The sequence below is a fragment of the Cibotium barometz genome, chromosome 60, assembly GCF_041138505.1.
Source record: "Cibotium barometz isolate CiBa-2024 chromosome 60, ASM4113850v1, whole genome shotgun sequence".
NCBI classification, from domain to species: Eukaryota; Viridiplantae; Streptophyta; class Polypodiopsida; order Cyatheales; family Cibotiaceae; genus Cibotium; species Cibotium barometz.
Genome location: NC_141105.1, coordinates 32,535,185 through 32,557,741, shown reverse-complemented (window position 1 = coordinate 32,557,741; position 22,557 = coordinate 32,535,185). Strand labels below are relative to the sequence as shown.

Genomic DNA, 22,557 nt, shown 5'->3' with positions numbered 1-22,557 from the left:
CCCGTGTTTCCCTGCACATCGGGCACAACATTCACATGAGGCTTTTCTGCATTAGAATCTGCATTCTTGGCTGCGGGCATTTGGTAAATATGTGATCCTTACTGCCACAACCAAAGAATTTACCATCACGTACATAATCAAGCCTCTGATGTTTTGAATGCCCAAAATCATTGCGTTTACCCCCCGGCTTCTTAGAAGAATTTCCCTTTGTATCTGAGGCATCTTTCTGCTCACTTTTATAGGGTTGTTCACCCTTTTTCTGGTCATAACCAGCCCGTCTCTTGCCCTAAATGAATCTGAATTTGACTTGTTTTAACCCACTTCATATGCAAATTTTCAGCTATGAGTGCCGAGTTTATCAACTGCTGAAGAGTCTAATTTGGGTACACTTGTAAGCTCTCTTAAATGATGAGGTGCAAACTTGATTCAAACTTCCGTTTCTTCTCCCCATTAGAAAGAGACATAAAGGGAGTAACTTTCAGCAGTACCTTCCAGTACTTAGCTATATATGTCTGCACTGTCTCCCCTTCATCCTACTTCAACCAATCCCACTCTTTGCGTACATTCTTGGCAACGTTTGGAGGCAAGAATTGAGCATAAAACTGAATTTTAAAGTCATCCCATGTGCGGGCAACACTTGCATCCAAAAGCTTGGCCATCCACCAATCACTAGCTGTCTCTTTGAGATGCATACCCACATGCCTGAGTTTAGACTTCTCAAAGAAATCTTCATTGAAAAAAGTAATTTCAAACTGTCTCACAAAAGCAAACGCCTTCATAGTATCCATCTTGCCATAGAAGTTCTCAAACTTCACATCTTTCTCTCCTGACTTGAACTCTCGGCTTTTCTTTTTAGAACGAGACCTGTCTCTAGCCTCATGTCTAGGCTTAGGTGACTCATGCCTGGGTGTCTTCCCACGTACTCGAGACACGCTCCTGGAGTGGTGAGAATCTTCACTTGAAGAACGCTCTCGGCATGAAGATGCATAACGGTGACGAGGATCTACATCTCTTGATGTACTGGAATCTGCATGTGCTTCCACAAGAGGAGTCCTTTTTGTACCTGCATCACCCAATACATCCTTCTTGCCTTTCAAATAAGATATGGCCAGCTCTTTAGGATCTTCATATCCCATCGTTGCTCAAAGGCTGCATCATCACTTGAATCCTTCTTTTTCTTTTCATTCAAAACCCTTTGCACATCAGGGTCATTCTTGAGAGACCGCAATTCAGTTGTCTCCTCACAATAGCGTCTAACTTGACGCTTGAGAGCCTCTAGCTCTGAAAGTACATCAGCCTGGTCAAAATATGCAGATTGAGCAGACCAGTGTGCATCCGAATGCTCACCAGACCCTGCTTGCATGCTCATGTTTCACAATCTGTATGCTCAACAAAAAGCTTTCCATATGCCCAAAAATCGTCTTTCTCAAGCAAAGCAAGAAACCAATGCTCTGATACCACTGTCACAAACGGGCACGTGTATACGGAACCAATTCACTACCAAAACAGCATACATACATCAACCCTTCCTGGCATATACATGATTACCATCATTGTGAAACATTACATGAGCATATACATCCTGCAAACATAAACCAACTTGCACATGACACAGCACTAGGGGCTGAAGTTGGGCCAGCCACCCCTGAGGTATCTTTATTACCAACAAAAGTGTTTATATGTACAAGATGCAGGTGCCTCGCGAGTACACACTCATCCAGCCGACACCAGATTTATCCAACTGTGAAAACATAGGTAAACACATTACCTGCAACTCCTCGGTCACCACCCAAGGTTGAGTGGTCACCAACCACTCCTGTTGCAACATCCTCGGTCACCAACCAAGGTTGAGCGATCACCAACCACTCCTGTAGAAATACCCTCGGTCACCAACCAGGGTAGAGTGATCACCAACCACTCCTATACTTTGATAGAGCGATCACCAACCCTCTGGCAAAGTGCTACCCAAACCTGCAAAACAGTAACCAGCCATGGTTTTGGCTCACTGGCCACCCACCACAGGTTCCACCAGATCACATCCCCAGGCCTGATACCTGTCTAGGGACATGTTTGCTCACAGTCGGCCAGCCTTGTAGAGAGAGAAAGAGAGAAATAGCAGCCAACCAACCCTGGGACTCTTGCTCTTGCCCTGTACTCCACCTGTAGCTCATGCAAAATGAGTAAACTTGTTGTTTTTCCTATCCAAACAGCTCCTAACAGCCCACGTTGTTCAGATGAGTGCTCTACAAGTCAAGGCTTGCCCACTTTTTTTTTTTTCCGAGAAAAGATCCTTTCATTAGTTATAGAAAAAACGCCCGTAGGGCTACAAAAGATCTCTCCTGCTCATAAGAGAAACAGAGCAGTGAATACAGCATGGCAGCTCGGGAGACTCTCCCTAGGTGCTGCAAAATACAAGCATCCGTACAAAGGACTGAGAGGCTAAATCATACAATAGGGGGGGGGGAAGAGCCAAACAGGTGGCCTGTAGTGCCAACGGGGGGATCCCGTGTGTAAGGTGTAGAAGGGGCCACAACGCCAAGTGGTATGAAAGGCCTGGCGCCGCAAGATCGCCTCATCTGAGTCTCCCCGGATGCGGTCGTACTATCCTCGCAGGGTGTGGATCAACTCCTGCCAAATCCCACGTACAGTCTCTACTGGTGGCTCCAATCTCCCCTCAAAGGCCGTAAAGCACCGGGCCCTCCAGGTGAACCAGATGGTGAGGCTACTAAGGAGCTCCCATCGTAAATCCCGCTCCTGTGTCCAGCTGGCGGACGAGAAATCCGGTGCCGGAACCAGGCGAGGCTGGCCCCTAATAAATCTGATGGCCTGACTGCCCTGCTCCATCTCATAGCCCATAGCAGGCCCTGACGAAGTCGACCAAGCAGCGGCACCCCACGTAAACATACCCTCTGGAGAGAGGGGAGCCAGAATACGCAGCATCCGCAGCCAAATCTGCTGCGCCTGAGGACAATCCCAAAGGCAGTGTCTCTGTGTCTCCATAGGGTGGTCGCATCGGACGCAGGCCGCCGGAAGACCGCTGTAAACAAGCCAAGTGCCAACTGCTGAGCCTCTGTGGGCGACCAGCCCCACTGAAAAGTCGAGATCCTGCGGACCTGTCGACTAGCCCAGAGCCGAGCCCAAAAATCCTCCAGGAACTCCTGTGAGAGTCCTTGTAGACGCCAATGCCCCGCTGCCGATGGAGAGACCGTCCTCCTCGCCGTCAAAATATGCCGCCCCAGCCGAACAGTATACAGGAAAAAGGTAATCTCTGTGGCCTCAAGGGATGCATAAGGATCGTGCCACTCATACTCCCCGGGGTCCCACTGTAGCCGGGCCAAGGGGCGCGCTGCATATGCCCATATGCGCCAATCCGGGAGCACATCAGCAGGATCGGGGCCTATATGCCACTTCCGAGAAGCGGCGGCCACTACCCGAATCCTCTGAAAGGTGCACTCTGCAACCAAAGGCGACTCCTCCTCCACTCGCTGGAGTCTGCCCTCATCCTGAATCTCAAAGTAGAGGCAACTGCCATCCTCAGTGCAAGCTCTGACAGCAATCAGGATCTCCAACTGTGTAAAGGCTCCCATCCACCGTGGGGTCACTGGCTCGAGAGGCGTGAACCACTCCTCTGTGAGTGCCTCCTGAATATCATCTCTCATAATCAACCCCCCTCTGAAGTGACTCAACCTCTACACCTGGATCTCCTCTGGGAGACTGCAGAAGGCCTGCCAGTCTCCAAAACTACGAGCTGGGCCTGCCGCTAAAGGTCCCCAGGCTAAACGAGGCCGAGAACCCAGCATATGACCCTGTTCTGTGCGAACCGCTGGGTTCCAGATGAGCAGCTGTCTGGCCCGCTCCTCACCACAAGAAGGAGGTCGCTGAGAGAGCCCCGGTCTCAGCAGCTCCCAAGCTCTTAGGATACTCAAAGCAAATCTGTCCTCCCATCCTCTACTGAGGCCTGTCCTCCTCATCTCTATGAAGATCCAGCGAATCTCTGGTGCCCAAGTGCCCCCTGCTGGGGGTGCCCGAGCCTGCAACCGCTGCAAGAGGAGCTCTTTCCAAGGCTCACCACCTGGAAGCAACCCCCGAACAATAAGCTTCCCCAATAAGGCTCTGCTCTGATCGACTGGATCTATAATGCCCAAACCTCCCTGAGCCAGCGGAAGTGTAATAACTGCCCATGTAACCTTTGCCCGAGCTGGCTGACCGTCCCGCCCAGACCACAGAAAGTTCCTGATCAGCCTCTGTACCTGGCTGATGCAAGAGCTCGAGAAGATCCAGCAAGACGTAATGTACCACATGGTCGCTAACAGCACCTGATTTGCCACCACCACCCTCCCAGCCAAGGATAGTCGAGCTGTACTCCAATACAAAAGCTTCTTCCGAATGCTCAGAAGAAGCGGGGCAATCTGCTGCTCAGGTGACAAATCTAGGCCAATCTGGCATCCCAAATACCGCACTGCTGTGCCTGGAGGAATCCATCTAAAACCGGGGTCCGGGCTCCATGCCGGAGTGGGAGCACTACTGATCCAAAAGGCCACTGTCTTGCGCCAATTGATCAATGCTCCCGAAGCTGCACTAAAAACCTGGAGCGACTGCTCTGCTCGAAGAAGATTGGCCTCTTGGCCATGCAAAAATAAGCCCGTGTCGTCTGCAAACTCAGCATCAAGCAAGTCCTCCCCCCGGACTGGGAGCTGAAGTCCTCTCAAACCAACCTCCTTTGCCGTCAAATACATGCTCATAGCCTCCGCAAAGAAGAGAAAAAGAAAGGGGGCGAGGGGACACCCCTGACGGACTGATCTGGTCAGCTCAAAACTCGGCCCCCGTCCTCCTGCAATCAACACCTGGCTACGAGCTGTGGAATACAGAGCCGCCACCCCTCTGATCCATCCTGGCTCAAAGCCCAGGCGAAGCATAGTGCCCTCTAAGAAACCCCAATCAACTCTATCGTATGCCTTCTCAAAATCGAGAAGCATCACGACCAAGTCCTCGCCAAGAAATCTAGCTCTGGCCGTCGCCTCCCAGAAAGTAAAGATGTTGTCAAGGATACTGCGCTCCTTGACAAATCCTGTCTGAGTAGCATGAATCAACTCCCCCAGGAAGGGCTGGATCCTCAAACTCAAGGCCTTTGCTAAGACCTTGTAGACAGTATTGAGCATCGTAATAGGCCTCCAATGCCGAATATCATCTGATACTCCCTCCCCCTTGGGGATAAGATAGATCAAGCCCTCTGAAAAGCTCTGCGGCATCACCCCAGTGTCCAAAACATGCTGAAAGCCCATGCGGAGGCCTGGCCCCAAAAGGTCCCAATAGCGCATAAAAAAGGCCGGCGTCAGTCCGTCCTCCCCTGGGCAACTATGTCGCGGCAGGACCCTCAAGGCCTCGGCAAGCTCAATCTCTGAAAGAGGCGCACCAAGAACCGAATGCATACGATCTGTGACCCTCCTCTGCTCATGGGCCCACACAGTCTGTCTGCAAGCATCTCTGTCCTCAGTGGTGGCTGGCTCCGCTGAAAGCAGGTCTCTATAAAATGCAGTGGCTATGGCTCTGATCTCCCCGGGCTCAGTAGCTACCGAACTATCCGGTCTACCAAGCTGCCGGACTCCTGCCCGAGCATGGCGGGGTCCAGTGATCTCAAAAAACTCACCAGTCACTCTATCACCAAGCTGCGTCCACTGAGAGGCCTGACGACGATAGTAAAACTCATGTCTCTGCTCCTCTGCCTCTCTAACCTCCTGGCGTGCCTGGCTCAGCTGGGACGCCAACCACTCACATGCCGGCTGCTGCTCCTGGAGGCGCTGTAACGAGGCAAGGCTGCGTCTCAGCCGATGCTCCCTCTCGCGAATCTCTCCCAGCCGTGTCAAAGCTGCAGCATGCAGAAAAGAGCTAAGCTCGATGAGTCCCTGGGCACACTGGCCTGCTGCATCCTGGTCAGAGCACTGACTATCATGCCAGATCCTCTCAATGTCCTCAGCGAGACTGGGATCTGTAAGTACCCTCTCTGGGATCCTCAACTACAAGCTGGGCTCCCGTGTCCTCTCCTCCCATGTCAGGATAACTGGCGCATGATCTGAAAATGAGGTGCCAGCGAGAATGCCGACGGAGCCCCCTCGCTCCCCTAACCAGTCGCCCACATAAAAGCGATCAATCCGTGATAAATTAGTCCCTCCCTGTCGACGATCCGACCGAGAGAAACTAAGACTGTCCTGAGAACGGGAGAAAGCCCCATGCTGCCATGCATCAGTGATCCTCAGTGTCGTGCAAAACCGATCCCAAGCTGCAAGCTCCGTGCCGTGCACTGTAACATGACTGCCTCCCACCCTATCGGCCGGGTCCTCAAGCATATTGAAGTCTCCCCCGACACACCAATGTGCGGCCTCTGGCAATGCATCCGTAACCTGGGTCCAGAACTCTGCTCTGGCACTAGCATGATTAGGCGCATAGACGTTGAGCACGCCCAATAGCTCATCATGCATCCTCAGAATGACATACTGTGCTCTACCAGGCACAATGATCCCTCGATCCACAATGGCCTGCCGCCATACATCTGCAATGACCATGCAAACTCCTCCCTGTCCACCCAAAGGACCAAACCCTGCAGACCAAAAGGTATCCCATCTACCAGGCATCACCGAACCATATCTCCGGATCCTGCTCTCACCCAAGTGGTGCTCCTGCATCATCAAAATATCAATGCTGCCACCAACCAGGCATCTCTGAAGCTCCTGCCTCAAGCAACCTCGATAGCGTATAAAATGTGCTCCGCCCAGGCCCTGTACATTCCATGAGATGATCCTCATGGATGACCTGCTGAGGTAGATGCTGTCTCAGCCGTGCGGCGGGCCTTCGCAAGCGGCTTGGATGGAGAGTAGTCCCCATCCGAGCGGCTGCGAATCTGCCCACCCGGTGTACTACAAGAATCCCGGATCAGGCGCCAGTGGTGGCTGTGGCCCATGGCGACTGCCTCCCGCTCTGACAGAGCAACCTCGTGTATACATACATATCCAGGGTCGCGTGCTAAGTCTGCCACTATACGCACGACCACATGACGAATCCCTGAGGCATCCACACTCCCGGGATCCAAGAAAAAATGAGCCAACTCCCAGAGCCGGCCTATCACATCTGTCACCTCCAGGTCACTCACATGATGTGAAAACTCAACTGCTTGAGTCTTCAAAGTGCTAATAGCGAGCTCTAGAGTCCATTCCCGGTCACAAGGGCCACAGAGAGGGAATGAGAAGGCCACTGCTGAATCAAGTGCCTCCTCCCCGCGGGCCGGAGGTATCACTACATGAACGCGGATGGGTGCTGGCTCATGGGGGCCCTCTGCTCCAAAAAGCCGAGTGAAGGCGTAACCGAAAGCCTCCGATCGTTGTCTAACACCGAGGCGACTCAGCCGACTGCGGATAGATGATATCCGTGAAGCCCGGATCGGCATGGCAGGTCTCCTCTGTGGTGCTCGAGCGAGATCGGTGCTCAGCGCCCTCCGGACTGCGGGCGAGCGCCAGGGGACTGCCAGGGTCTCCCGGGAAGGCGAGGCGGGTGGGGGGGGAGGAGGGGGGGGCGAGGGGGGCCGCTGCCGAGACCGGAGGGGGCGGGCGGAGGCGAGGGTGGAAGCGAGGCAATGGGAGGGGATGAGGGTGGGGGTGGGGGGGGTGAAGGAGGGGGTGCTGGCATCTCCTGGTCCTCAGTCGCTGCAGGGGGCTCCTCCTGGAGGGGAGCAAAGCTGTTCCTGACGGGAACCCAGTGAGGCTGAGCCTGTGGCTGCTGCTGCAGCGGTCTCTGTGCGTGCTGCTGTGACTGTCTCCCTCGGCGGCGCCCCTGTCCAGGCTGCCACTCCGAGGTCTCTGTGGCCTGAGCAGGTGTCCCGGAGGCAGCCTGCCGTGCCGCATCTGTGGGCGGGCCATCAGGGGCCTGCTGCTGTGGTGAGGGTCGAGGTCTCCTGCGAGGGCAGGCCTTGGCCAGATGGCCGACTTGCCTGCATATGAAGCACTGGTTCGGGAGCCCCGAGAACTCCACTCTCTGATCAATCCATTCCCCCCCTATCCTAGGTAGCTCAATGACCTTAGGAAGGGAGGAGATGTCAGACACCAAAACTCTGACGGAGGGTAGCCCAGCTGCTTTGGCCACCACTGAAGCTGCTGTGGGGCCAGTCTCGAGTACCGAGCCCACCAATGCTCCTAGCCGAGAGAGAAGCGGAAGATACTCCCGGCGGAGTCCAGGGAAGCAAACTGTAACATGAAAAAGGCGCTCTCCCTGCTCAGCTGCTGCTGGATCAAAGCCATGCTGCCAAGGTCTGAAGAAAGCCCGAGCACCCCTGATGTCAAGGGGACTCATGGCAAGGACCTTGGCCACACTCTGGGCGGTCTCGAACTCGATCTGATAATGTCCCCGGCCCAGAAGCTGTACGTCCAGGATCTTGCCCACATCTGCAAGCAGGCGGGCCTGGAGAAGATCCCGGATCTCCCCTCTGCTGGGGCGAGCGCCGACTATACGGCAGATGGTGGAATGGGCCTGAAGGCGTTCCACCTCTGCGGTGAGGCTCGCTTCCTCTTCCGGCAAAAGAGAAAGTCTGATGGGGGTGTCCTCGGGGGCGGGCGAGGGGACTGCGGATGAGTCCCCCTGAGGCGAGGCGGGAGGAGTCTCCATCAGAGTCTGAAGCTCAAGCGTAGGCGAGGCGAAAGCGGAAATCCTGCAAGAAACGGGCTGCACACAGAAAGGCGGAAGACCGGCGGAAAAAAAAGAAAAAACCCCCAGCAGGGGGGCGGAGGTCAGCACGAAAAGGGAGGGGGGGGGTAAAAACGGTGAAGGAAAAGCCTGGGGGGGGGGGGGGGGGCAGCTGCGCGAATGAGGGGCGGGGAGGAAAATGCTGGCGGAAGGGGGCGATGCAGAGGTGAGATGGGCGAAGAAGGGGATGCGAGGAGGCGAGGAGGGAGGGGGCGAGGGGGCAAGGAGGGAGCGCAGCAGCGAGGGAGGGGGGGCACAGCAGCGAGCAGGCGAAGGGTGGCGGGCAGAGCAACGAGGGAAGGGGGCGCAGGAACAAAAGCAGGCGGGGGGGGGGGGGGGCAAGAGCAAGCGCAATGGCGGGGGGGGGAGCTGGTGTGCAAGTCGCGCAGGCAGGAGACGGGGCGCAGCTTCAGCAAGCGTTCGAGCAGCCAACCAAGATTTCTCAATCTTGGGGGCTTGCCCACTTTGGCCCTCCCACACCCAGAATAGCAACTCGTGGAGCTATTTGGGAGTGCCCGGGTGCCCATCTCTCATAATTGGCCTTGGTTCATTAAAAATAGTCCACCTTGATGTGAACTCACTTATAAAATTATAAGTGTGTCCGCCCACACTTTAAGTGAATGTGAATTTTCCACCCAATAAACCTTAGTAACATGAAATAATGAATAAATTGGATTAAGTGTGCACACTTACCACCTGCAAAACACATAAGGAAACCATACGAGTCCCAAACAGGTGTGCACATGCGTATCCACGGGTTGTCCAGGCGTCCCCGGTGCCCGTGGACATTCACAGGCAAAATACCAAGCAATGTCCAGGCATCAAAAACAAGTCATCCATGCGTGCAACTCACATACATATGCTGGTGCACAAACATAGTGGATGAAATCTCCCAACTTACATCTTGTACATCCAACTAGCCCGTTCACAGTCGTCGTCCACACAGGACCAAAAAGTACTCACTAGGGTAACCACCCTTCCATGAGTCCAGAGTCGCTCACCAGGTTACCACCCTTCCATGAGTTCATAAATCATGCCAGGAGATGCTAAGTGTGATTCACAACGACTTTTCAAATGATGCGCAAGCTGAATTTTTGAAGTGCAGAGCCCTAAGTGCCATCCTGTCTGAAGCCCCTATAGCCCAAAATGCCCATAAATGTATTCTTGTAAATAGGGAAGCAGCTATCTATAGCTTTGGTGATAAAAGTGCAGGTCTTTCCTAGGATTTTGTGGCCTTTTCCCCCCCTCGCTAGCCTTGCCCGCATCCCCACTCCCCCCCTTCGTTGTTGTGCCCCCTCTGTTCTGCACCACCTTGCTCCCCATTCCTCTTCGCCTGCACCACCCCCCCTCCCTTGTCTTTTTGCTACCCCCTGTCCCCCCCTCTTCTCTACGCCACCTTCCCTTCCCTTTTTCCGTCCCCACCCCCCCCCCTCCTAGTTCCCCATCTTCCCTCCTCCGCGTCTACTCCCCGTTTTTCTTCCCTCTCCCTCTCCCCGTAGGTTGATTTTTTAGGTTCTTCGGGGCGTCCTCATCTTGGCAAGTCTCGGCATTTTTTGGTCTTCACCCTCAGGAGGACTCCATGGCAGCAGCTCTGTCAACCCCGATCGAGGTTGCCATTGCTTGCTTATCCTTTTCCGAAGGGGACCTTCAGATCCTTGTCATGATTGCTGCAGCATTAGAGGCCTCCACCCTGGTTTGCAAAATTGTTCGTAGCCGCCCTGCGCGTGGACCACAGTTGCATAGAAACGCGTTTCGTACAGGTTCGAAATGTACGAAACGTTTCGAAACGTTTCGTCCTGTATGAAACGCGTTTTTTTCATCATGCATATTTTAAAAACCTAAAAAACGAATCATTTCGTACGACGCACTTTCGTTTACGTTTCTAGTGGCGGCCGCCTGTGACTTTTCGCCGATTTGTGTGCCAGCCTGCCATCGCTCGTGTCAGCCCGCCTACTCCTTGGTGTCCTTGGGCCTTGTGGAGGTCTTCCAAAGGGGTAATGTCATGTTTTGCTTTATGTTGGTTTTCTCTGCACAACTTACAAAGCAGCACACTTTTTTCTCTTCCATCAATATTTATGGCATATCTTCCACGGTCCACCCTTGCTCTATTGAGGCCTAACTTCTAAGGCTATCTACCTTCTCTTCCCCTTGCTCTATTGTTGGCCAAGATGACAATTAAAATCATGAATCATACAATGAGATTAGTTTATGTTCTGTGTCGCACTTGCAGGGCCAACAATCTGCATTTATCCCCGCCTTGTAGGATGCCTCGAACAGGTGATTCTCTTTGGAACAATGTCACCTTCGAGTCTAGATATGGTGGCTCGGGCTCCGGAAAGTGGAAATGCAACTTTTGTGCTGATAAGCACCATGGCAGTGTCACCAAGCTGAAGGCACATTTGTCACAAACAAAGGGTTTTGGCATCGGGCCATGTAAGCATGTGCCACAAGAAATCTATGATAGCCTCAAGGCTTGGAAGGCCATGCAGCTAGGTATCCCCCTTGAGGATATCCCCAATCTGGGAGAGCTTGAAGCACGTCAAAGTGTCTCCAAGAGGACTCGCAGTATCAGAGAGGAAGATACCAGCGGTGAGGTTGCAGGTGGTTCTATCTCGGCACCTGGAGCCAAAAGAACTAGTCTTCCAGTGTTCAAGAAAGGACATGTACAAGCAGGGATGCAAAAGGCTGCCATGAAAGAGGCAACGAGGAAGTTGATGAAGTTGTTTATTCAATGTGGATTATCCTTCCACATTGTCAAGACTCCTCGATGGAAGAAGGCAATGAGAGCTATCTCCCGCATTGGGTGTGAGTGGGATGGCCCCTCCTACGAGACATTGCACACTACTGAGCTTCGCAAGGAGCAACTGGCTGTGGAGATGGAGATGGAGCCTCTCAAGGCCACTTGGGCAAAGTATGGTTGTACTTTGCTTTGTGATGGATGGACAGATGTGCGGAAGAGAAATGTGTACAACATTCTTGTGTCCTCCTGCAAAGGCACAATGTTCATTCGTGCCATAGATGCATCGGTGCCAGGGATAGTGGTTACAGGGGAGTTCATTATGTCCCACATGCGCCAGGCAATCAATGAAATTGGGCCTGATAACATTGTGCAGGTGATCACGGACAATGGGTCCAATTGTGTATCCATGGACAGGTGATCACGGACAATGGGTCCAATTGTGTATCCATGGGCAGGATGTTAGAGGAGGAGTTCCCCAAGATTGTGTGGACACCTTGTGCAGCACACAGCCTTGATTGAGGATGTGGGGAAGCTTGATTGGGTGAGCCATGTATTTTCAGCTGCATCTACCATGGTGAGCTTTGTCACAAAGAGGCCAAAGGTTTTGAGCATGTACAGGGCCAATAGTGATCTTGAGCTTCTAAAGCCCTCCAAAACTCGGTTTACATATATGTTTATTGTGGTGGAGAGACTAGTGAGAGTACGACAGGGCTTATTACGCACTATTGTGTGTCGTGAATGGACAGCATGGGAGGACAAGGATGAGCCCAAGTCTATAGCATTCTCTCGTATGGTCATGAGAGATACTTGGTGGCAGGATGCAGATGGACTTGTGAAGGCACTTCAGCCCATGTATAGTGTCCTTCGGCTTACACACATGGAGGGGAGTACCATTGGGCTGCTTTATGAGTTCATGGACAGAATTGGTGAAGCTCTCAATGATTTCACTACCTTGTCGCGTGACAGGTGCTCACCCTTGGGCTTTAACTTTAGTCTTTGAGTCTTTCTCTTGAGTCTTCCTATAAGTTATTTTATAAATCTTGATCTCTTATGTATGTCACATGTAGAGTTCAAGATATTAAGGAGATCTGGAATCGGCGTTGGGATTGGTTTCATAGGCCAATCCATGCTGTTGCTCACATTTTGCATCCCCTTTGGAGGAATGAGGAGCAATACCTCAATGAGGAGCTAGAGTCAGGATGGATCGAGTACATTACCAAGTTGGTGGGAGTGGGAGGTGATATACAGCTTATGAGAAAGCTCGAGGATGAGCTTCTCATTTACCGCAACGGTAGCCATATGTTTGGGCGAGCTACTACATTGCTGAGGGAGACACAGTTGGAGCCAGTGTCTTGGTGGGAGAAATACGGTATTGGGACACCCCTCCTACTCTTTCAAAATCTACATTCAAATGCTACTCTCTTTTTGACTCTAACTTAACATTCTTTTTTGTACAATGTAGAGACGAATTGCATTGAGAGTTCTCTCCCAGGATTGCAGTTCAGGGCCTTGTGAGAGGAACTGGAGTACATGGGCTTTTTTTCACACGAAAAAGAGAAATAGACTCTCCACAGCACAATTGGAGAGGCTTGTCTTTTGTCATTGCAATCTCCGATTGCTAGAACAAAAGGGTCATCCCATTGAGCCTCGCCAAGTGAATACAGATAAGATTGATATCATGAAGTGCAAGGAGATTCCCGACATTCCTCAAGAGGAGAGAGACATCAATTTCTATGCTCTATGAGGAGATCATGGCTCCGGCTCGCACTACACGATCTTCTCGAGAGGCTAGTACTAGTTGTGCACCTGCACCTCTAGAGGATGAGGCATTTGAGGACTCGGCTACTACCGGCAGTGACCTTGTGAGTGAGGCTGCAGAGGCAGAAGATGCAGATGAGGATGAGCATGAGGATGCAGATAGTAGCTAGCAGCTGCCAGTATCATTTTATTTGGACATGTTATTTAGTTTGAACTTTGGACATGTTATTTATTTTGATCTTGGATTTTGAGTCATGACTCATCACCCACGTGGTGATCCTTTTGATTTCTGTTTAGTCATCAGTGATCACCCACGTGCTTTGTGATATCATCATATCTTACATGTATTTTGTTTTTATTGAAATGAATTCAATGTGGTCTCTTATAAGTTATGTCAACAGTTTTTTCTTTTGTATATTTCAAGTTAAAAATATACATGCTTTTTCTATTTTGTATGAAACCTTTTTGTACCCGTTTCTTACCTTTTATGAAATGTTTCAAAACGTATGAAACCCGTTTCATACCTGCCGTTTCAGATTCGCCTGGCAACACTCGCGTGAACAACTCAGAGATCTTTTACAGGTGAGCGTCATCGGTGAGCTTGAAAAGATCACAGACATTCACCCTCTAGGGCGTGGCTACTATTAGGTGGAGTTCGACTCGCCAGTAGCGTCAGACCGAGTCATTCAGCTGAGCCCCCCTTGCATTGCGTACGGCACAGGCCTTCTTTGCGCCGTGGCAGCATAGCTCAACCCTGCGTTTGACCCGTGTCGGGCTTCCCAATGACAGTTTGCTTCCCAGGCCTGGAATACCTTCCTCTTTCTCTCGGTGATTGGTGGTGCCATCCGGAGAATCCTACTGCCTCGGCCCTTGCACGGGCAACCGGGGTTCCATCCCTCCACATCTATGTTGCCTCGCCGGATTTAGTGCCTCACGTTATATATATTCCTTGCCTCCAGGGCCACCCCATCATGCAGCGTGTGTAGTATTCAGGCCTTCCAAGTCAATGCTTCATTTGCAAACAGATGGGCCATCTAACCAGAGCTTGCCCTCGACGTCAATCCAGGAGAACGCCTCTGGTTGTCCCCCCCCCCCCCCCCCCCCCCCCCCCCGCCTGGGGGGTCCTCCATTCAGATCCTCACCAAGGGGCAAAGAGAGAGGCAAGTTCCCAACCAACGGAGCATCAAGTCCCGACTGCGGATGACCCGACTATCGAAGAGTGGCAGATGGTTGGCCCGTGCCCGAGCCGTCAGTCGACCACCAGAGCTAAGCGCCGTCGCTGCGCACGCCAGGCTGGCAGAGTGCAGGAGAATTCAGTTCTATCAGAGAACCATTATGAGCATTTATCACAGCACCTACTCGTTGGCGATGGGCCCCCTCCAATCATGGAGCGGGCCCCTTTGTTTTGGCAGACGCTACCCCATTGAGATTCCTCCCTCGACTTTCAGTGCCCAATGAGGCCGGTAGCCCCATAAGCCCTCGTCGAGCCTCTTCCAACAGCCTCTCTCTCCAATGGATATCTCCCAGCAGCAGCCCTCTTTGGCCTCTCCGTCCCCCCCCCTCCTCCACCCTCGCTCCTGACTCTACCCACAGCAATTCTATCTGCCTTGTCCTCCTCATCAAAGCCCCCCCCCCCCCCCCCCCCTTCCGCCTCTCCAGAGCACTCCCGTCGACCCCCATCAGCCCCCAACCCGAAGCAGAGGTAGCCAACAAGCTCCGTTCGCTGCTTGATTCACCGTTTCTCTAAGCCAATTGAGATGACCGTTGCTGCCTCCCCGGTGAGGGCTCCCCCGCCAGAGTCCCCAGGTGCCTGCCCCCCCCCCCCCCCCCCCCCCCCCCCCCCAGGATCCTGGGGCAGCCTGTGGATTATAGTTTCTTCCAATGTCTTCCAGTCGAAGGGACAAATATCTTTGAGGAGACAATAGCCCCTATTCAGATATGTGTGGTTTTTCACCACTCCAGACCCTCTACGCCAGAGAATGGTGCCATGATCTTCTCTTTCCCTTTGAGTGCAGCCATCTATGGCCATTGGCTAGGATGGAGCTTGGAGACTCAGGCCACAAAGACCAGGATGGGAAGATGGTGGCCTCCAACCTGAAGGTGCTACTTTTTGTGTTCATGCATACTTCTGTCGTAGTACCTCTTCCCCCTTCTTACAGGTACCTCCATTGTGATTGATGGAGTCCAGAGAACGCATACTCTCGCACTCGGACAAAGTGGCGTCACATGGAGGACAGGATCAGCGCCCACTTGGCGCGCCTTCGCCCCAAGACGGATTGTGATTATTCCCCGTCTAAACCCTCACCCAAGACTCTTCCAGTGGAGGGCGATTCCACTAGTTCCACCTCACACAAAGATTGATACTCGATAGTCTCCTGGAACATACACGGTTAGGGGGGCCTCAGTGCTTTCAGAGATGACGCGTCCTGAGAGGAGAGCTTCAGAGAGACACAGTTGGGAAACCTATCAACATTCTTTTCCTCTAGAAGCATCACCTTTCTAATTGTATCATTGCTTCTTCATCATTATGCAGATTTGTTTTCCTTCTCTCTGTGCCTATGTCTCACGCTTTCCGCTGCGCACTTTTGACATGGTATCAGAGCACCGGGTTGAGGCTCTTCTACAGAAGGTGTTCTGGCGTTTTTTGTTTAGAGAAGGATTTCTGCGTTTTTCTATACTGCTGGTTGCAGAGGAGGAGGGAGCATTTTGGCCTTGTCTAGGCGGCTGAAGGAGGTACATGGCAGTCCCTACTGGCTGCGTTTTCTGTAGATATGGGGCAGCAAGCAGGGCAGACAGCCTGGCTGCGTTTTCTGCAGATATGGAGCAGCAAGCAGGGGAGACACCATGGCTGCGTTTTCTGCAGATATGGGGCAGCAAGCAAGGGAGACACCCTGGCTGCGTTTTCTGCAGATCTGGGGCAGCAAGCAAGGGAGACACCCTGGCTGCGTTTTCTGCAGATCTGGGGTAGCAAGCAGGGGCGACACCTATGGATGTGTTTTCTGCAGATCTGTGGCAGCCAGAGGAGGTGCTGAAGTTGCTGTGTTTTCCTCTTCCCTCACTTCTTCTTGGTACATGTGCTGCCCAGCTGTTTACAGCAGTGTTTTTTGCATTATCTCATCTGCGTTCTTGGAGGCAGTGGAGGCAGGTGTTCTTTTTCCGGAATGGTGCCTTCCCACATGGCCTTGAGCCCTTGCTCGACCAATCTTTGTTTTGTCAGAGTTTTCAGACTCATGGGTGCACACTTGGATTCTCATCCTCGAGGTGTGTGTGGAAGACAGTTAGCCTTTCTCGACAGCAGAGGGGGTCTGCCAGTTCAGCGTAGTTTTGCTGGTGTACAGGTGTTTCCTTTAGGTTCTCAGGGTGTTCACCTTGAGAGGGGGATGTGGTTACTTGGCAGTGAGCCACTCCTATTCCCTAGGCAGATGGCCTTCTGGATTACAGGGTACAGGCACAGGAGTCATCATCCCTAGGATAAGCATTGATTTGGGAGCTTGGTGTATAGGGTGATATCGGCATTCATGCAGAGACAGGCTAGGTCACTTGGTGACGAGAGCTGTTGTCGAGGTTCACACGTACTTGCTCAGTTGCAGGATGGGTACATGATGCATGGCAGGTGTACAGGTTCATTGGGTACAGGTAGGTACCAGTGCAGCAGCAGTTTGGAGCAGATGATTGACATCAGATTGTGCTTTGGGATGATGAGTTGTGGATGGTTGGTTCCACATGGACACGTGACTAGTTGGTTGGGAGCTTGCAAGCTAGGGGTGTCAGGTTTTGGCAGGAGAGCTTTCTTGAGCTCAGCGCCATAGTTAAAACACCAAAGAGCTCAGGGGGTGTTGCCATGTGATTGGGTGTGTGAGTAGTAGTCCCATCACGCGACGGCGAGTTATGGATACAGGTTTTAAAGGTCAGGTGCCAGCAAGATTGTCAGCTACAGTGTTGGAGGTATGTTTCTTCCACTTGGAGTGTTAGTCCCATCACGCGACGGCGAGTTATGCATACAGGTTTTAAAGGTCAGGTGCCAGCAGGATTGTCAGCTACGGTGTTGGAGGTATGTTTCTTCCACTTGGAGTGTTAGCAAGACAAAGAGGCATTCTTGGACCGAGGGATACATGGAGATCCGGAAACCTTGTATTTGGAGATTGGTGCTCAACAAGCTCAGAGTTGGAGGCTTGAGTACCAGGGCTGATGTAGACATTGTGGGCCTCTAGGGTGTCTAGAAGGGGTGCCAACAGGGAGACAGTTTGGCGGTGTTCTCTAAGGAGCAGATTTTTTTCTTGGAGGTAGAGAGTCAGACGACATCCTTTCTTGGGCTGAAGAGGGAGCACATTGTGTGACAGGTGTGATATAGATTGGGTTGGAGATATCCGGTGGTTCGTTCTTTGGATTTTGTTGGCCTTCTGGATCGGAAGCAGTTCCTTGGAGCAAGTGGCAGAGGCGGGAGCAGATCGACTTTTCGACTTGTTTTGGAGGTTTCCTTTTCCAACTCCTTGGACCGGTTTCACTCCCAGGATCTGAGGGGGGTGTTAGCATTATTCATCTCCTGGTAGTGTGCCCAAGTTGTGTATCAGGGGTGCCCAGATTTATCCCGGGCAGCACCTTATTTTTTCCTCATGTTTAGGCCGCCCTTGGTTGTAGGGTTGGCCACCCATTATCACATGTTTATTTTTGTCCAGTCATGAGACTTTTCTGGAGCAAGTCGACCAGCTTATCTTGGGGCTATATAAGGCTTGCCTCCTCCTCATTTGTACTCACTCTGACAGGGGCTTCCAGGCCCGGGTCCTCCCTTAGGGGAGTAGTTCATCATGCCCACACATACGGGGACCACCCCTTGCATAGGGCTGATTGTATCATTGCTTCTTCATCATTATGCAGATTTGTTTTCCTTCTCTCTGTGCCTATGTCTCACGCTTAGGCCCTTGGTTGTAGGGTTGGCCACCCATTATCACATGTTTATTTTTGTCCAGTCGTGAGACTTTTCTGGAGCAAGTCGGCCAGCTTATCTTGGGGCTATATAAGGCTTGCCTCCTCCTCATATGTACTCACTCTAACAGGGGCTTCCAGGCCCGGGTCCTCCCTTAGGGGAGTAGTTCATCATGCCCACACATACAGGGACCACCCCTTGCATAGGGCTGATTGTATCATTGCTTCTTCATCATTATGCAGATTTGTTTTCCTTCTCTCTGTGCCTATGTCTCACGCTTTCCGTTGCGCACTTTTGACAGAGACATGTAAGCTACTAGATGACCATTCTGTTGTAATACACCTCCAATGGCCATGTTACTCGCATCAGTGAGTGATCACCTGAAATGGCTCGTCCCACGAGGCAAGTGCTAAACAAGGCGCTTCTGATAAAGCCACCTTGAGGTTCTTGCCTCCAACACTCGTGCAGTCATTCGAATCCGTTGCCTTCTTGTCTTGACACCCTTTAGTAGATCAGTGAGATCCGCCGAGAGGTCAGAAAACTTGTCTATGTGGGTGGATTATGCCTGGCATATACCCACAAAGGATCTGATGTCATAAGCAGTCTGAGGAACTTCCCAATTGACAATCTCGGCCACCTTAGCCGAATCAAGTTGAATGCCTTCTGCACTAATTGTATATCCAAGGTAATAAACCTCGAACAAATAAAATTCCGACTACTTCTCATTGACGTAGAGCTCCTTGCTTTCAAGCAACTTCACCACTTTCTCCACATAAATGTCATGCTGCTCAACCGCAGCTGAAAATATTAGTATGTCATCCAGAAATATGAACACATACTTTCCAATTAATTCCCAAAACACACGCATCATCATGCGGCTGGGGCGTTTGTCAAGCCAAAAGGCATGACCACAAATTTATAGTGGACCCGTTCCGTACGAAAGGCTATCTTGGGAATGTCCCCCTTCACAATCCCCTCACCTGGTGATACCCACTCTTTAAATCGCGTTTCGAGAACACCTTGGCTCCATTCAGCCTCTCAAGAATATAATCTATTCGAGGCATCGGAAATCTACTCTTGATAGTCACCTTATTGAGTGCACGATAATCACACACGAGAAGACCCATCTTTCTTCTTGACAAACAGGATCAGTGCTGCAAATGGCGACACGCTGGGGTGAATGAAGCCAGATTGCAACAATTGTTGGAGTTGGCGGTCCACTCCGATTCCATTGCCTTGGAAATGCGATATGGAAACTTGCTCGAGGGTTCCAAGCCTGGGAGGAGATCGATCTTGTGGTCCTCCGGTCTAGACGGGGGGGAGCTGGGGAGGGAGATTGTCCCTAAGAAAAATCTTCTGGAACTTTTCATGCAGAGCCAAATACTTCTCGAAAGCACTGGCCACCCTCTAGGCAGTCTAGATGTATATCATCCCACAATGTGCGCCTTTCCTAATTGCTCATTATAGCCTGCAAGTAGCTTATGAGTGGAAAGTTTGGAATTCCTGGATCATACTAAATGGGCACTGGGGCGTTTGACACATTCCGACTAATCTGGAAAGTGTGCTTGTCCCACTTGACATCCGGAAGGAACTTGTGAAACCACTGAATGCCCAATATTATGTCTGCTCCTACAAGAGGGGCAACCATAAAATCACGCACAAACTCTATGCCCTGAATAACTAATTTAGCACCTAGAGCTTCATACTTGACGCTCGTTGTCATGCCTGTGCTAAAACCCTCAACTTGCTTGTCCACCGAAGTCAGGACGAAACAGGCACGCCGAGCGGCCCATTCTGTGACCACGTCCTCCGTGCCGCCACTATCAAACAAGACAAAGACTCTCTGGCCACGTATGTAGCCAAAGGTCTTGAGCAATTCGTTGCGCTCATACTCCTGGTCATAGGCGCCCTTTTGCTTATCTTCGAGCTCCCGACTAATGATTGCTTCAACTGAAGCATTGGGATTTGAAGACGTAGGGGCAGCCACTGGGGTCTATGTGGGAGCTGGGCTCACCCCTCCACAGAAGCTATGGAGGCTGAGGTGGCGGTCTTTGGAGCGGTAGTCTTCTTAGGACACTCCCGAGAAGTGTCCTTTTGTATGACAAAAGAAACACCTACCCTCCTTATTGTACTGAGCAATCTCCTCAGCACTCAACTTGCCACCAGTCTTGCCTGCCTCCACTTTCTGGTCTGGAGTAAGCTTGGACGCATTGGTCGAGTTCTTCGAGCCAGATGCTACCGTGCTCTGTCTGGTTCTAGCCTTGCCACCATTGTGCTTGATTTCAGCACTCTGGAGTCTGCGCAAGCAAGAGTGCGTCTTCGAAGGTGGTTGGCCTAAACATACGCACCTCGCACTGGATTTGTGTGTCAAGGCCATACAAAAATTGCTTTTTCTTGTCCGTATCAGATAAGCCTAATTGCAAACATAAGGTCGAAATTCCATTGGCAAACTGAAGGACTGGTTGCGCATTCTGACACGCTCCCCTGAACTCGTCTTCAAGTCGCGCAAGGTAATGGGGCGGTAGAATTCGTTGCTTAAGGTCGCGGACAAACTCGTTCCAAACATAAGCTGCCATACCTAATCTGGTGTGGGCATGAGCCCACTGGGTCCACCAAGGACTGGCCTCACCCTCCAAGTACCAACTTGCTAAGATCACTCTGTCAGTATCATTCTTTCTAACTGCAACAAAGTAAGCTTCAAATTGATGCAACCATGAATAAAGAGTTGTGGAGTCGAGTTTACCATTATACTTTCTGAAATTCATTTTCTCGGGAAAATGATTTGAGGATATAGAAGGAGAGGGAGGAGGAGACGGAAATCGCCGAGCTGGAGAACAAGTGCGCTCTTCCAGAGCCAGTATCTGCGCCTTCTGCTCTTCCAACTTGGTACTCTGGTCTGCGATTGCTCACATCATCTGTTGGAACATCTCTAACACTTCCAGACTTTTTTTTTAGGGGGAAAGGGGAAAACGTATCGCACGATATCGTATGGTACCGTACCACCATACGGTACGAATAGGTTCGTACCGATACAAGAAACAACCATGGCCGAAAGGGACAAGTGACTTTGACTCAGACCACTAGCCTCGACCTTGTTGATACGGGACTAGACGACATGAAGCACACGTACGCAGATTCCGAGGAATTCGGTACACACAGTGGGAACAAGCATCGGATGCCACAAGACCATGCCACTTTTTGATACGCGATGGTTGGCTTTTCTACAAAGGCCGACTGTGTATCATGAAGTCGTTCACGACAGCTCTTCTCCATGATGCCCATGATGCCATTACTGGTGGTCATAGGGGCATGAATTCGACTTTGGAGAAGTTAGAACGGCAATACTATTGGCCAAAGATGAGGCGAGATGTGTTTTCGTATGTATAACACTGTGATATTTGTCAAAAGGTGAAAGCTCCTCGTAGGAAGAAGATAGGATTGTTATAGCCCTTGCCAATTCTTGAGGGACCTTTCCAAGATATCTCGATGGATTTTGTCACGAATCTACCTCCCAGTCCGGGCAAGCGTAATACTCAGTGCTTGACTACAGTTGATAGATTTAGCAAATTTGTTATGCTTATTCCATGCAGGGCCAATGTGACCGCCAACAACGATGTTGCCCATTTGTTCATTTGGCATTGATACCCGATTGGCGGGATCCCTAGGACCATAGTGTCAAACCGAGATGCCAAGTTTACCAGTCATTTATGGAGGGCATTGTTTAATAACTTTGATACTAAATTGAATTTTTCCAATGCATTTCACCTGCAGACGCACGGCCAGACAGAAATCTACAACTAGTTGGCCTTTGATGTGCTGAAGTGTTATGTCCACGATCAGCAAGGTAAGTGGGAATCATATTTGCCTTTAGTTCAAGCTGTTTTGAATGATTCTTTTTCTTCAGCTATTGGCAGGACTCCATATGAAGGAGCGTTTGGAAGACCATTCCAGTCGCTATTGACCAGAACCTCGTCTTCAGTACCTGAAGCGAACAGATTAACAGAGTCTTACCAGGAGATTTTTGGAGTCAGTAAAAGACAGGTTAGCTAAAGCACAGGAGGCCTACACTTGATAGGCCAACAAAGACCGAAGGGATACGAAGTTTTCAGAAGGTGATTGGGTGTATCTTCGGATTATGAAGCAAAGGTAGAAACAGGTAGGCAAGCAATGCCCAAAGTTGTCATCCAGGAGCTTCGGACCTTTTCCCATCCAGAGAAAGATTAACGAGGTTTCAGTGAAGTTAAAGCTACCTCCGAGTTGGACTATGCACGATGTGTTCCATGTCAAACCATACGCAGGTCCGATCCCTTCAGAAGTGAAAGACGAAGCCGAACCAGATATCATTGATGAAGCTGAAGTAATGGTTCCAAAACAGATCCTTTTGCACCACTTCAAGCATGGCTCAAGC

General features: G+C 51.2%; 2 protein-coding genes across 3 annotated transcripts in view; one reads left to right on the top strand and one right to left on the bottom strand.

Moving 5' to 3' along the window:
* Nucleotides 1-22,557, bottom strand: part of LOC147605246 (K-stimulated pyrophosphate-energized sodium pump protein) — a 191,581-nt gene that overhangs the window by 145,020 nt on the left and 24,004 nt on the right. The window lies entirely within an intron of this gene.
* On the top strand, nucleotides 10,618-13,807 carry LOC147605247 (uncharacterized). Of its 2 annotated transcripts, XR_015265231.1 has the most exons (3): nucleotides 10,618-11,840; nucleotides 11,882-12,433; nucleotides 12,535-13,807. XR_015265231.1 is itself a non-coding variant. In XM_086794064.1 (2 exons), exons 1-2 carry the CDS (start codon nucleotides 10,896-10,898, stop codon nucleotides 11,984-11,986), a joined length of 1,050 nt encoding a protein of 349 aa, XP_086650190.1. In that variant the 5' UTR covers nucleotides 10,618-10,895; the 3' UTR covers nucleotides 11,987-13,807. The 2 variants fall into 2 exon arrangements, 1 of the variants encoding a protein (XP_086650190.1); XM_086794064.1 differs by having other exon boundaries at nucleotides 11,882-13,807.